At 53.2% G+C, this 15,174-nt stretch overlaps 1 protein-coding gene across 1 annotated transcript in view; it reads left to right on the top strand.

The window, feature by feature from the left end:
* Nucleotides 1-1,862: 1,862 nt before the first annotated feature.
* Nucleotides 1,863-15,174, top strand: part of ADCY3 (adenylate cyclase 3) — a 48,691-nt gene continuing 35,379 nt past the window's right edge. The window contains exons 1-3 of the mRNA XM_058834077.1: nt 1,863-2,588; nt 10,102-10,251; nt 14,794-14,924. Coding sequence (XP_058690060.1) covers nt 1,920-2,588; nt 10,102-10,251; nt 14,794-14,924 — 950 coding nt within the window. The 5' untranslated portion in view covers nt 1,863-1,919. The remainder of the gene's footprint in view (nt 2,589-10,101; nt 10,252-14,793; nt 14,925-15,174) is intronic.

Below are 15,174 nucleotides of genomic sequence, written 5' to 3'. Positions count from 1 at the left end.
AGCGGGAATAAACCGGGAATCGGCCGGGAATCAGCAGGGAAATCAACCGGGAAAAAACCGGGAATAAACCGGGAAATCAGCCGGGAATCCAGCGGGAATAAACCGGGAATAAACCGGGAAATCAGCCGGGAATCCAGCGGGAATAAACCGGGAAATAAATCGGGAATCAACCGGGAATCAGCTGGGAAAACAAGCGGGAATAAACCGGGAATCAAGCGGGAATAAACCGGGAATCAGCCGGGAATCACGAGGGAAATCAACCGGGGATCAGCCGGGAAATAAACCGGGAATCAAGCGGGAAATAAACCGGGAATCGGCCGGGAATCAAGCGGGAAATCAAGCGGGAAATCAACCGGGAATCGGCCGGGAATCAAGCGGGAAATCAAGCGGGAAATAAGCCTGGAATAAGCCGGGAATCCAGCGGGAAATAAACCGGGAATCAGCCGGGAATCGCCAGGGAAATCAAGCGGGAATAAACCGGGAAATAAACCGGGAATCAAGCAGGAATAAACCGGGAAATTAACCGGGAATCCAGCGGAAATCAAGCCGGAATCGGCCGGGAAATCAGTTGGGAATCAAGTGGGAATAAACCGGGAAATAAACCGGGAATCGAGCGGGAAATCGGGCCGGGAATCAGCCGGGAATAAACCGGGAAGGAGCCGGGAAGGAACTGGGAATCAGCTGGAAAAGAGCCGGGAAGGTACCGGGAATAAACCGGGAAGGAGCCGGGAAATAAACCGGGAATCAGCCGGGAATAAACCGGGAATCAGCCGGGAATAAACCGGGAATCAAGCAGGAATAAACCGGGAATAAATCAAGCAGGAATAAACCGGGCATCAAGCAGGAATAAACCGGGAAGGAGCCGGGAATCGGCCGGGAGGAGCCAGGAAGGTAACGGGAATAAACCGGGAATAAACCGGGAAATAAACCGGGAAATAAACCGGGAATCCCGGCCTCTCCCTCCTCGCCTCCCGCAATTCCCGATCCCGGCGTTTTCCCGGGAAAGGCCCCTCAGGACGGCGATGCCGCTTCCCTGATCATCCCGCATTCCCACCGGGAATCCCAAAAAAACCCCCAGGAATCCCAAAAAAAACCCAGGAATCCCCAAAAAAACCCGAGAATCCCCAAAAAAACCCTGAGAATCAAAAAAAAAAACCAAAAAAAAACAACCAAAACCTGGGAATCCCAAAAAACCCCGAGAATCCCAAAAAACCCTCCAGGAATCCCAAAAAAACCCCGAGAATCCCCCCAAAAAAACCCCAGGAATCCCAAAAAACCCCCAGGAATCCCAAAAAAACTCCCAGGAATCCCAAAAAAACCACCGAGAACCCCCAAAAAAACCCCCGAGAATCCAAAAAAAACCCCGGGAATCAAAAAAAAAACTCCGAGAATCCCAAAAAACCCCGAGAATCCCAAAAACACCCTGAGAACCCCCCAAAAAACTCCCAAGAATCCCAAAAAAAACCCCGAGAACCCCCCAAAAAACCCCCGAGAATCCCAAAAAAACCCTGAGAACCCCCCAAAAAACCTCCAGGAATCCCCCAAAAAAACCCCCGAGAATCCCAAAAAACCCCGAGAATCCCAAAAACACCCTGAGAACCCCCCAAAAAACTCCCAAGAATCCCAAAAAAACCCTCCAGGAATCCCAAAAAAACTCCCAAGAATCCCAAAAAAAACCCCGAGAATCCCAAAAAATCCCTGATAATCCCAAAAAAAAAAACCCCGAGAACCCCCCAAAAAACCTCAAGGAATCCCCAAAAAAAAACCCCGAGAACCCCCAAAAAAACCCCAGGAATCCAAAAAAAACCCCCCGAGAATCCCAAAAAAAACCCGGGAATCCCAAAAACCTCCAAGAATCCCAAAAAAACCCCGAGAATCCAAAAAAAAACCCCAGGAATCCCAAAAAAACCCCCTCCAGGATGCCCCGCGCCTTCTCCGAGCCGGAATTCTCCGCCGAGCACTCCGCCGATTATTCCTGGAGTTTCCCATCCGATCCCGAGGGCTCCGGGATCCGCCGCTCGCAGGAATCCCCGGCTCCCCGCTGCCCGTGCCTGCCGCATTCCCGGCGTTTTTCCTTCTCCCCGGAATCCCTGGAAAAGCTCTACCAGACTTATTTCCGCCGCCAGCGCCACGAGACGCTGCTGGTGCTGCTGGTGTTCGCCGCCCTCTTCGACTGCTACATCCTGGGAATGTGCGCCGGCTTTTCCCGCATGGAAAAGCTTTTCCCGGCGCTGGCGGCGCTGGCGGCGCTGGTGGCTCACGGATCCCTTTTCCTCCTCCTCAAATCCCGCCTGCTCCCGGAGCGCTTCTCCCAGAAATTCCTGCCCGGAGCGCTGTGGGCGCTGATCGTGGCGCAGCTCTGGGGGTTGCTGGGGCTGGAATTCCAGAGGGTTTTTCCAGAGGCGGTGGATACGGTGGGCTGGCAGGCGTTCTTCGCCTTCTCCTGCTTCCTGACGCTGCCGCTGCGGCTGGCGCGGATCCTGCTGCTGGCGGCCGCTTCCTGCGGCGGGCACGCGCTGCTGATCCTGGGAATCGCCGCCGCTCGCCGGGAGACGGAGCCCGGGGATGGAGCCGGGCTGGGCAGGCAGGTGAGGGGAAAATCATGGGAATGGGAGTGGGAAAGGGAATGGGAATGGTGGGAATGGGAATGGGAATGGGAATGGGAATGGGAATGGGAATGGGACGGGATTCCATGGATGGAGCGGGGTTGGGCAGGCAGGTGAGGGAAAAATAATGGGAATGGGAATGGAAAGGGGAATGGAAATGGGAATGGGAATGGGAATGGGAATGGGAATGGACAGGGAATGGGAATGGACAGGGAATGGGAATGGGAATGGGAATGGGAATGGGAATGGGAATGGACAGGGAATGGGAATGGACAGGGAATGGGAATGGGAATGGACAGGGAATGGGAAGGGGAATGGGAATGGGAATGGACAGGGAATGGGAATGGACAGGGAATGGGAATGGGAATGGACTGGGAATGGGAATGGGAATGGGAATGGGAATGGGAATGGACTGGGAATGGGAATGGGAATGGGAATGGGAATAATGGGAATGGGACAGGATTCCATGGATGGAGCAGGGCTGGGCAGGCAGGTGAGGGAATAATGGGAATAATGGGAATAACGGCAATAATGGGAATGGGACGGGATTCCATGGATGGAGCAGGGCTGGGCAGGCAGGTGAGGGAAAAACTGGGAATGGGAATGGTGGGAATGGAATGGGAATGGAATGGGAATGGCAGGAATGGGCTGGGAATGGCGGGAAGGGAAGGGAGCGGCCATGTTTGGGGTTTCCAGGGGCTTTCCATGAGTTTTCCATGAGTATTCCATGAGTTTTCCATGAGTTTTCCATGAGTTTTCCATGAGTTTTCCATGGGTTATCCAGGGGTTATCCACGAATTATCTGTGATTTATCCATGGATTATCCATTGGTTATCCATAGGTTATCCATAAATTATCCATGGGATGTCCATGATTTATCCATGATTTATCCACGGATTATCCATGGGTTATCAGTGAATTATCCGTGATTTATCCATGGATTATCCATGAGTTATCCCTGGGTTATCCATGAGTTATCCATGGGTTATCCAGGAGTTATCCATGGGTCATCCAGGAGTTGTCCATGGATTATCCGTTAATTATCCATGGATTATCCGTGATTAATCCATGGGTTATCCATAAATTATCCATGGGTTGTCCATGATTTTTCCATGATTTATCCATGAATTATCCATGAGTTATCCCTGGGTTATCCATGAGTTATCCATGGTTTATCCGTGGATTATCCATGAATTATCCAGGAGTTATCCATGAATTATCCAGGAGTTATCCGTGATTTATCCATGGATTATCCATGATTTATCCATGGATTATCCGTGAATTATCCATGAGTTATCCATGGTTTATCCGTGATTTATCCATGGATTATCCTTTATTTATCCATGAATTATCCATGAGTTATCCGTGATTTATCCATGGATTATCCATGATTTATCTGTGGATTATCTGTGATTTATCCATGGATTATCCATGAGTTATCCCTGGGTAATCCATGACTTTTCCATGGATTATCCGTGATTTATCCATGGGTTATCCATGGATTATCCCTGGGTTATCTGTGGATTATCCGTGGATTATCCATGAGTTATCTCTGGGTTATCCATGAGTTATCCATGGGTTATCCATGGATTATCCATGAATTATCCATGGGCTATCCCTGGGTTATCCATGATTTATCCCTGAGTTATCCATGGATTATCCATGGATTATCCCTGGGTTATCCATGACTTTTCCATGGATTATCCCTGAGTTATCCATGGATTATCCATGAATTATCCATGAGTTATCCATGAATTCCATTCCCATCCCTGTGCTCTGACCCTGTGGCCGGGCCGGATCCCCATCCTGGGATTTGGGACATTCCCAAAAATCCATGGAATTGGCTTGGGAAAGGACCTTGAGGATCAATCCCAACCCCAAATCCCAGGCTGGGAATGCCGGGAATGCCGGGAATGCCGGAGCAACCCCGGGATCCATCCCAAGGAGCCTGGAAAAAATTCCCGGATTTCTCCCCGTTTCTGCCGACATCCCTTGGAATGGCCAAAATTCCCAAAAAATCTCCGGAATGCGGCGGCAGCAGCCCGGCGTCCCGGGAGCTTTCCCAAGAGGAAAAGATCGGGATTGATTCCCAGATTCCTCCGCGATTCCCATTTTCCGGGGATTTTTCCGGATGGAATTTCCTCCCCGATCCCAAACGTGGCCTCAGGGATGAGCCGGAATTCCAAATCCCAAACTTTTCCCGGGAAAACACCCACCCAGGATTGGGTTTATTCCCAAAATCTGGGAATTCCCTGCCTTGGCCAAATCCCTTTTTCCCCACGGATATTCCGGAACTTTTCCAAGATCGGGATTTGGGGAAGGGGGGAAAAAAACCCCTGGAGATGGAAAATTCCCGGGAAAATCCCACGGGAAGCTCCATAAGGTCCCTGTGGGAATTTGGAATTCCCTGGATCAGCTCCAGGCCTAAATAATCAGGAAAAAGTGGGAATTTATTCCCATTTTTTTGGGATAATTTGGGAATATGGAGGTGGCGCCGGGAGTTTGGGAAAACGCAGCCGGAAAAAGCACGGAAATCCCAATTTTTCCGTATTTTTGGGATAAAAACTTGGAGAAATCCCGGCGTTCCGGCCACATTCCTGGTTTTTCCTGCGGGCTTGGAGAGGGAAGATCCCAATCCCGCGCTGGGATTTGGGAAAAGCGGGAATATCCGGCCGAGCCGGCTCCGGGTTAATCATTGCCCGGGACTGGAGATTCCGGAGATTCCGGAGCTGGGAAAACCTTGGGAATGGCAAAGCTGGGAATAAACAGGGAATTCCTGGGAGTCTGGGATCGGAGATTTTCCCGCAGGATTTGGGATCTGGGATCGGAGCTTTTCCCACAGGATTTGGGATTTGTGATTGGAGCTTTTCCCCCAGAACTTGGGATTTGGGATCAGAGATTTTCCCGCAGGATTTGGGATCCGGGATCAGACTTTTTCCCACAGATTTTGGGATTCGGGATCTCCTCCATGTTGGAGCTTTTCCAGCAGGATTTGGGATTTGGGATTGGAGTTATTCCTGTAAAATTTGGGATTCAGGATCAGAGACTTTCCCGCAGGATTTGGGATCAGAGATTTTCCCACAGGATTTTGGCATTCGGGGTCTCCTCCATGTTGGAGCTTTTCCTGCAGGATTTGGGATTTGGGATCGGAGCTTTTCCCACAGATTTTGGGATTTGGGATCTCCATGTTGGAGATTTTCCCACAGGATTTGGGGTTCAGGATTTGGGATCCAGGATTTTCTCCCTGCCAGAGCTTTTCCCACACAACTGGGGATTTGGGATCGGAGCTTTTCCCGCAGGATTTGGGATTTGGGATCGGAGATTTTCCCTCAGGATTTGGGATCTGGGATCGGAGCTATTCCTGTAAAATTTGGGATCTTGAATAGGAATTCCCCCACAGGATTTGGGATCTGGGATCAGAGCTTTTCCCGCAGAATTTGGGATCCGGGAAGTGCTTGGAGCTCGTGACTCACCAGGAGAGGTTTTTTTGGGATAAGAATCACGGAAAACCAGCTGGAAGGGCAGCTGGAATGGGATGTGGTGAGCAAATTCCCAGGATTTGCAGCATTCCCGGGATTTTCAGAATTCCCGGGATTTGCAGCATTCCCGGATTTTCAGAATTCCCAGGATTTGCAGCATTCGGCTCCGTTCCCTCCCGGGGTTTCTCCTCCGTTGCCGCCTCCGGATGGATCCGGGCGATTCCTGGGAATTCCTGGTTGGGCCTGGAGCGGGATCCGGCCTTGGGGCGTTCCCAGGGGATTTAGGGATCTGTTTTGGGATCTGTCACCATCTCCATGTCCAGGGAATGGGATCCGATCCCTGGGAATGGGATCTGATCCATGGGAATGGGATCCAATCCATGGGATCAGGATCCAATCCATGGGATCCCTGGGAACAGGGTCCAATCCCTGGGATCAGGTTCCAATCCATGGGAACAAGATCCAGGCTCTGGGATCAGGATCTGATCCATGGGATCTGATCCAATCTATCCAATCCATGGGATCCCTGGGATCAGGATCCAATCCCTGGGATCAGAATCCAATCCCTGGGATCAGGATCCAATCCATGGGTTCAGGATCCGATTCCCGCCATCCGGATCCATCCCACGGATCAGGATCCACCCCACGGATCTGGATCCATCCCACGGATCTGGATCCATCCCATGGATCAGGATCCATCCCATGGGATCCCCCGCGCTGACCCCGACATTCCCAGTGGGAAGGACCTGGAGCATTCCCGACTTTCCGGCCATTCCAGGGAACCCCCAAATCCCAGGATCCGGAGCCAGGCCCTGTTTTCCCGGTTTTCCTTCGCTCCGAGTGCTGCAATTCCCAGGGAACGGCGCTCGGAGCCGCTGCCCGGGATCCCCCGGGATCCCCTGGAATCCCCCGGGATCCCCCGGCTGCCGCCTTTTTCCAAAACATCTCCAGGACTTTGATCCCCGGGAATCCCTCGGGATGCTCCGGGAGCCGCTTTTCCCACAGGAATTCCTGGAATTCACCCCAAAATTGGGATGGGGGGGGGGGGGGTGTTGGTTTTTTTTCCGGGATTTTTTCCGGGCTCCGCTCATCCTGGAATTCCTGTTCTGGCATCCCGAATTCCCCAGGATCCTGAATTCCTGCTGGGTTTCCCAAAGATCCCGAGATCCTGAATTCTTGTGTTTTTATTCAGAATATCCCACGATCCCAAATTTCTGATGGTTTTTCCTGAATATCCCACAATCCCAAATTCCCGTTGTTTATTCCCAAATATCCCACGATCCCAAATCCCAGATGTTTGTCCCCATCCATGGGGCGATCCCCAATTCCGGTTGTTTGTCTCTGACTGTCCCAGGATCCCAAATTCCTGCTGGTTTTTCCCAAATATCCCATGATCCCAAATTCCAGCCGTTTGTCCCCGTCTGTGGGGCAATCCCAGAATCCCAACTCCCAAATCCCAACTCCTGAATCCCAAATCCCAACTCCTGAATCCCAACTCCCAACTCCCAAATCCCAACCCTCTACTCCCGGACTCCTGGACTCCCAGACTCCTGGACTCCCAGACTCCTGGACTCCCAGAATCCCAGAATCCTGAAATCCTGGACTCCTGGACTCCCAGAATCCCAGAATCCCGAATTCCCAGAATCCTGAAATCCCAGACTCCTGGAATCCCAGAATCCCCAGAATCCCAGAATCCCGAACTCCCAGAATCCCAGAATCCCAAACTCCCAGAATCCTGAACTCCCAGAATCCCAGAATCCTGAAATCCCAGACTTCCAGACTCCTGGACTCCCAGAATCCCAAACTCCCAGAATCCTGAACTCCCAGAATCCCAGAATCCCGAACTCCCAGAATCCTGAACTCCCAGAATCCCAGAATCCCGAACTCCCAGAATCCTGAACTCCCAGAATCCCGAACTCCCAGAATCCTGAAATCCCGAACTCCCAGAATCCCAGACTCCCAGACTCCCAGAATCCCAGAATCCCGAACTCCCAGAATCCCAGACTCCTGATCTCCCTGGACTCCCAGACCCTCCGGACTGCCCCCCGGAACACCCCCCATGAATCCCGGGATATGATATGTGTGTGTTTTCCCATTTCCCACTGTTTCACATTGTTTCACATTGTTTCACACCTTTTTTTCCTGTTGTTCCCCGCCCTTGTTTCCTGTTGCTGTTTCCCATTGCTGTTTCCCATTTCCCGCTGTCGTTTCCCGTTGTTGTTCCCCGCTGCCGTTGTTTCCCGCTGTTTCCCACCGTTGTTTCCCGTTGTTGTTTCCCACTGTTGTTTCCCGTTTCCTGCTGTTGTTTCCCATTGTTTCCCGCTGTTGTTTCCCTTTGTTTCCGGTTGTTGTTTCCCGCTGTTGTTTCCTGACCTTGTTTACCGCTGTTGTTGTTTCCCATTGTTTTCCCGCTGTTGTCGTTTCCCACTGTTGTTGTTTCCTGCTGTTTCCCATTGTTGTTTCCCGCTCTTGTTGTTTCCCATTCCTGTTGTTGTTTTTTTCCCCACTGTTGTTATTTCCCGTTGTTTCCTGCTGTTGTCATTTCCCATTGTTTCCCATTGTTGTTGTTTCCCGTTTCCCGTTGTTGTTTTCCCGCTGTTGTTCTCCCATTGTTGTTGTTGTTTCCCGCTGTTTCCTGTTTCCCATTGTTGTTGTTTCCCGTTTCCCATTGTTGTTTTCCTGCTGTTGTTTCCCGCTGTTTTTTCCCGCTGTTGTTTCCCATTGATTCCCGTTGTTGTTTCCCATTGTTTCCTGTTGTCGTTTCCCGCTGTTGTTTCCTGCTGTCGTTTCCTGTTGTCGTTTCCCGTTGTTTCCCATTCTCCCGCTGTTGTTGTTTTCCCATTGTTGTTTTCCCATTGTTGTTTTCCCGCTGTTGCTTCCCGCCGTTGTTTCCCGTTTCCCGTTGTTGTTTTCCTGCTGCTGTTGTTTCCTGTTGCTTCCCGCTGTTGTTGTTTTCCTGCCCTTGTTTCCCGCTGTTGTTTTCCCGCTGTTGTTCCCTGCTGTTGTTGCCATTGTTTCCCGCTGTTGTTTTCTGGCTGTTGTTTTCCCATTGTTGTTGTTTTCCCGCTGTTGTCCCCGGCTGTTGTTTTCCCATTGCTGTTGTCCCCACTGTTGTCCCCACTCTTGTGTCCCCACTGCTGTCCCCGCTGCTGTCCCCGTCTGTTGTCCCCACTGTTGTCCCCACTGTTGTCCCCACTGTTGTCCCCACTGTTGTCCCCACTGCTGTCCCCGCTGCTGTCCCATCGCTGTTGTCCCCGTCTGTTGTCCCCGCTGCTGTCCCCGTTGTTGTCCCCACTGTTGTGTCCCCACTGTTGTCCCCACTGTTGTCCCCACTGCTGACCCCGCTGTTGTCCCCGTTGCTGTCCCCACTGTTGACCCCGCTGTTGTCCCCATTGCTGTCCCCGTTGCTGTCCCCACTGTTGTGTCCCCACTGTTGTCCCGTCTGCTGTCCCCGCTGCTGTCCCCACTGCTGTCCCCGTTGCTGTCCCGTCTGCTGTCCCCACTGTTGTCCCCGCTGCTGTCCCATCGCTGTTGTCCCCCCGCTGCTGTCCCCGTCTGTTGTCCCCGCTGTTGTGTCCCCGCTGTTGTCCCGGATGTTGTCCCCGCTGCTGTCCCCACTGTTGTGTCCCCGCTGTTGTCCCGTCTGCTGTCCCCGTTGCTGTCCCCACTGTTGTGTCCCCGCTGCTGCCCCCACTGCTGACCCCGCTGCTGTCCCCACTGTTGTGTCCCCGCTGTTGTCCCGTCTGCTGTCCCCGTTGCTGTCCCCACTGTTGTGTCCCCGCTGCTGCCCCCACTGCTGACCCCGCTGCTGTCCCCACTGTTGTGTCCCCACTGTTGTCCCGTCTGCTGTCCCCGCTGCTGTCCCCGCTGCTTTCCCCACTGTTGTGTCCCCGCTGCTGTCCCCACTGTTGTCCCCGTTGCTGTCCCCACTGTTGTCCCATCGCTGTTGTCCCCCCACTGCTGTCCCCGTTGCTGTCCCCACTGTCCCCATTGCTGTCCCCATTGTCCCTCCTCAGCTGCTGTGGCAGGCGCTGCTGTTCGGCTGCGCGCTGTGCGTGGGCTCGCTCTCGTACGTGATGGCCGAGCGCAAACACCGCAGAGCCTTCCTGGAGGCGCGGCAATCCCTGGAGGTGAAACTCAACCTGGAGGAGCAGAGCCAGCAGCAGGTGAGGGGCGGGAATGGCAGCGGGAATACCGGGAATGGCAGCGGGAATGATGGGAATGGTGATGGGAATGGCGATGGGAATGTCGGGAATGGCAGAGGGAATGATGGGAATGGTGATGGGAATGACCACGGGAATAATACCGGGAATGGCAGCGGGAATGATGGGAATGGTGATGGGAATGGCCACGGGAATGACCACGGGAATGTCGGGAATGGTGATGGGAATGATGGGAATGATGGGAATGGCGATGGGAATGTCAGGAATGGCAGCGTGAATGGGGGTGGGAATGTCGGGAATGGCAGCGGGAATGATGGGAATGGTGATGGGAATGGCAGTGGGAATGTCGGGAATGGGAGTGGGAATGGGTGTGGGAATGTCAGGAATGGCAGCGGGAATAATGGGAATGATGATGGGAATGACCACGGGAATGTCGGGAATGGTAGCGGGAATAATGGGAATGGCAGCGGGAATGACCACGGGAATGGCAGCGGGAATAATGGGAATGATGGGAATGGCGATGGGAATGTTGGGAATGGCAGCGGGAATGATGGGAATGGTGATGGGAATGACCACAGGAATGTCGGGAATGGCAGCGGGAATAATGGGAATGGTGATGGGAATGACCATGGGAATGTCGGGAATGGCATTAGGAATGGGAATAATGGGAATGGGGACGATGGGAATGGGATCAATGGGGATGGGAATAATGGCAATAATGGGTGGGAATAATGGGAATGGCGTCAGGAATGGTGGGGGTGGGGATGGGAATAATGGGAATGGGGATGATGGGAATGGGGATGGGAATAATAGGAATAATGGGAATATCAGGAATATCGGGAATGGGAATAATGGGAATACTGGGAATAACGGGAATAATGGGAATAATGGGAATAATGGGAATGGCATTGGGAATGTCATCGGGAATGGTGGGGGTGGGGATGGGAATAATGGGAATAGGAATGGGAATAATGGGAATAATGGGAATAATGGGAATAATGGGAATAATGGGAATAATGGGAATAATGGGAATGGGATTGGGAATGGGAAGAGGATCAGGAATGGGGCTGGGAATAGGATCATGAAGGGGATCAGGAATGGGAATGGGATTGGGAATGGGAATGGGGCCGGGAATTGGGCCAGGAATGGGATTGGGAAGAGGATCAGGAATGGGATTTGAAATTAGGGATTTGAAATTTGGGATGTGGGTTTTGGGATTTGGGATTTGGGGTTTGGGATGGAGGATTTGGGATTTGGGATTTGGGATTTGGGATTTGGGATACCTGCAGAGCTTTTCCATGGATGGATCCTGCCTGGAATGTTCCCATCCCGGATCCATGGGGAAGCTCTCCGGGATCTTGGTGCCGATCCCGATTTCACTCCCGGGATTGTTCCCATCACGGGATCTGGGAATGCTTTGGGATGGGATCCATGGATTTCCAATCCCGTCCCGTTCCATCCCCTCCAGCCCGGGCTGCTCCAACCTTTCCTTGGACGCTCCCAGGGATTTTCAGGGAATTCCAGCCCAGCCGGGAATTCCTTCCCAAATCCCAAATTTCTCCCCATTTTTCCCAGGGAATTCCCTCCATTCCCAGCCTGGGGTTGGATCCAGCCCCATCCCAAGGGAAGGAATTTTGTGAATTCCCTGGGAATTGGGGACTCCAGGAAGGGTCTCCCTTCCCAGAATTCCATAAAAATCCCTTGGGATGGATCCTGAGCCTCCTGGATCCCAGAATCCCAGAATTCCTTGGAATGGGATCCACAGATTCCCAATCCCATTCCCCTAATCCCACCCCAATCCCATCCTGCTCCCACCTTTCCTGGGACACTCCCAAACCCCGGAGCAGCCGCTCGGTGTCCGCAGTCCCCTGGATTCCCGGGATTCCCGCTGGGAATTCCCGGTGATTCTCCCGGTGATTTCCACTGGGAATTCCCAGTGATTCTCCCGGTGATTCCCGCTGGGAATTCCCGCACAGGAGCGGCTGATGCTGTCCATCCTGCCCGGCACTCTTTTCCCGGTTTCCCCCTGGTGATTCCTGGTTTTCCCGGTTTTCCCCCGGTGATTCCCGCTGTGTTTTCCCGGTGATTCCCGCTGGGAATTCCGCAGGAGCGGCTGATGCTGTCCATCCTGCCGGGATTCCCGCTGTGTTTTCCCGGTTTTCCCCCGGTGATTCCCGCTGTGTTTTCCTCCGGTGATTCCCGATTTTCCCAGTGATTCCCCCGGTGATTCTCACTGTGTTTTTCCGGTTTTCCCAGTGATTCCCACTGGGAATTACTGGTGATTCTCCCGGTGATTCCCGCTGGGAATTCCTGTTATTCCCGCTGGGAATTCCGCCCAAGCACTCTCCCTTTCCTTGGACTGAATTCCCGCTGTGTTTTCCCGGTTTTCCCCCAGTGATTCCCGCTGTGTTTCCCCCCGGTGATTCCCGGTTTTTCCCCGATGATTCCCACTGTGTTTTCCCGGTTTTCCTGGTGATTCCCGCTGGGAATTCCCGTTATTCCCGCTGTGAATTCCCCCTCAGGAGTGTCTGATGCTGTCCATCCTGCCCAAGCACTCTCCCGCTCCTTGGACTGAATTCCCGCTGTGTTTCCCCCTGGTGATTCCCGGTTTTTCCCCGATGATTCCCACTGTGTTTTCCCGGTTTTCCTGGTGATTTCCACTGGGAATTCCTGGTGATTCCCGCTGGGAATTCCACCCCTCAGGAACGGCTGATGCTGTCGATCCTGCCCAAGCACTCTCCCGCTCCTTGGACTGAATTCCCGCTGTGTTTCCCCCCGGTGAATCCCGGTTTTTCCCCGATGATTCCCACTGTGTTTTCCCGGTTTTCCCGGTGATTCCCGCTGGGAATTCCCGTTATTCCCGCTGGTAATTCCGCCCCTCAGGAGCGTCTGATGCTGTCCATCCTGCCCAAGCACTCTCCCTTTCCTTGGACTGAATTCCCGCTGTGTTTCCCCCTGGTGATTCCCGGTTTTCCCCCGGTGATTCCCGCTGTGTTTTCCTCCGGTGATTCCCGGTTTTCCCAGTGATTCCCCTCGGTGATTCCCGCTGTGTTTTCCCGGTGATTCCCGCTGGGAATTCCGCAGGAGCGGCTGATGCTGTCCATCCTGCCGGGATTCCCGCTGTGTTTTCACGGTTTCCCCCCCCGGTGATTCCCGCTGTGTTTTCCCCCGGTGATTCCCGGTTTTCCCAGTGATTCCCCCGGTGATTCCCGCTGTTTTCCCGGTTTTCCCAGTGATTCCCACTGGGAATTCCTGGTGATTCTCCCGGTGATTCCCGCTGGGAATTCCCGTTATTCCCTCTGGTAATTCCCCCTCAGGAGCGTCTGATGCTGTCCATCCTGCCCAAGCACTCTCCCGCTCCTTGGACTGAATTCCCGCTGTGTTTTCCCCTGGTGATTCCCGGTTTTCCCCCGGTGATTCCCGCTGTGTTTTCCCGGTGATTCCCGCTGGGAATTCCCGTTATTCCCGCTGGTAATTCCCCCCTCAGGAGCGTCTGATGCTGTCCATCCTGCCCAAGCGCTCTCCCGCTCCTTGGACTGAATTCCCGCTGTGTTTCCCCCCGGTGATTCCCGGTTTTTCCCCGATGATTCCCACTGTGTTTTCCCGGTTTTCCCGGTGATTCCCGCTGGGAATTCCCATTATTCCCGCTGGTAATTCCGCCCCTCAGGAGCGGCTGATGCTGTCCATCCTGCCCAAGCACTCTCCCGCTCCTTGGACTGAATTCCCACTGTGTTTTACGCCTGTGATTCCCGGTTTTCCCCCCGGTGATTCCCGGTTTTTCCCCGATGATTCCCACTGTGTTTTCCCGGTTTTCCCGGTGATTCCCGCTGGGAATTCCCGTTATTCCCGCTGGTAATTCCGCCCCTCAGGAGCGTCTGATGCTGTCCATCCTGCCCAAGCGCTCTCCCGTTCCTTGGACTGAATTCCCGCTGTGTTTCCCCCCGGTGATTCCCGGTTTTTCCCTGATGATTCCCGCTGTGTTTTCCCGGTGATTCCCGCTGGGAATTCCCGTTATTCCCGCTGGTAATTCCGCCCCTCAGGAGCGTCTGATGCTGTCCATCCTGCCCAAGCACTCTCCCGCTCCTTGGACTGAATTCCCGCTGTGTTTCCCCCCGGTGATTCCCGGTTTTCCCCCGGTGATTCCCACTGTGTTTTCCCGGTTTTCCCGGTGATTCCCACTGGGAATTCCCGTTATTCCCGCTGGGAATTTCCGCACAGGAGCGGCTGATGCTGTCCATCCTGCCCAAGCACTCTCCCGCTCCTTGGACTGAATTCCCGCTGTGTTTCCCCCCGGTGATTCCCAGTTTTCCCCCGGTGATTCCCGCTGTGTTTCCCCAGTGATTCCCGCTGGGAATTCCCGTTATTCCCGCTGGGAATTCCCGCACAGGAGCGGCTGATGCTGTCCATCCTGCCGGGATTCCCGCTGTGTTTCCCCCCGGTGATTCCCGGTTTTTCCCCGATGATTCCCTCTGTGTTTTCCTGGTGATTCTCCCGCTGATTCCCTCTGGGAATTCCCGTTATTCCCGCTGGGAATTCCCCCCTCAGGAGCGGCTGATGCTGTCCATCCTGCCCAAGCACGTGGCGGAGGAGCTGCTGCGGGAGATGAAGAAGGACCCGAGCCAGAAGGAGCTGCAGCAGTTCAACACCATGTACATGCACCGCCACGAGAACGTCAGGTCGGCACATCCCGGGAATTCCCGGGCTGGGAAAAAATTCCTGGGAAAAAAAAAAAAATCCCGGGGGGAAAAAAAAAAATCCGGGGAAAAAAAATCCAGGGGAAAAAAATCCAGGGGGAAAAAAATCCTGGGGAAAAAAAATCCAGGGGAAAAAAAATCCCGGGGAAAAAAATTACAGGAAAAAAAAAAATTACAGGAAAAAAAAGTCCAGGGAAAAAAAATCTCGGGGAAAAAAAATCCAGGGTAAAAA

This window comes from Poecile atricapillus, chromosome 3 (genome assembly GCF_030490865.1).
Source record: "Poecile atricapillus isolate bPoeAtr1 chromosome 3, bPoeAtr1.hap1, whole genome shotgun sequence".
Classification (NCBI taxonomy): Eukaryota; Metazoa; Chordata; class Aves; order Passeriformes; family Paridae; genus Poecile; species Poecile atricapillus.
The sequence above is the reverse complement of the archived record's forward strand: the minus strand, read 5'-3'. Positions and strand labels throughout refer to the sequence as shown.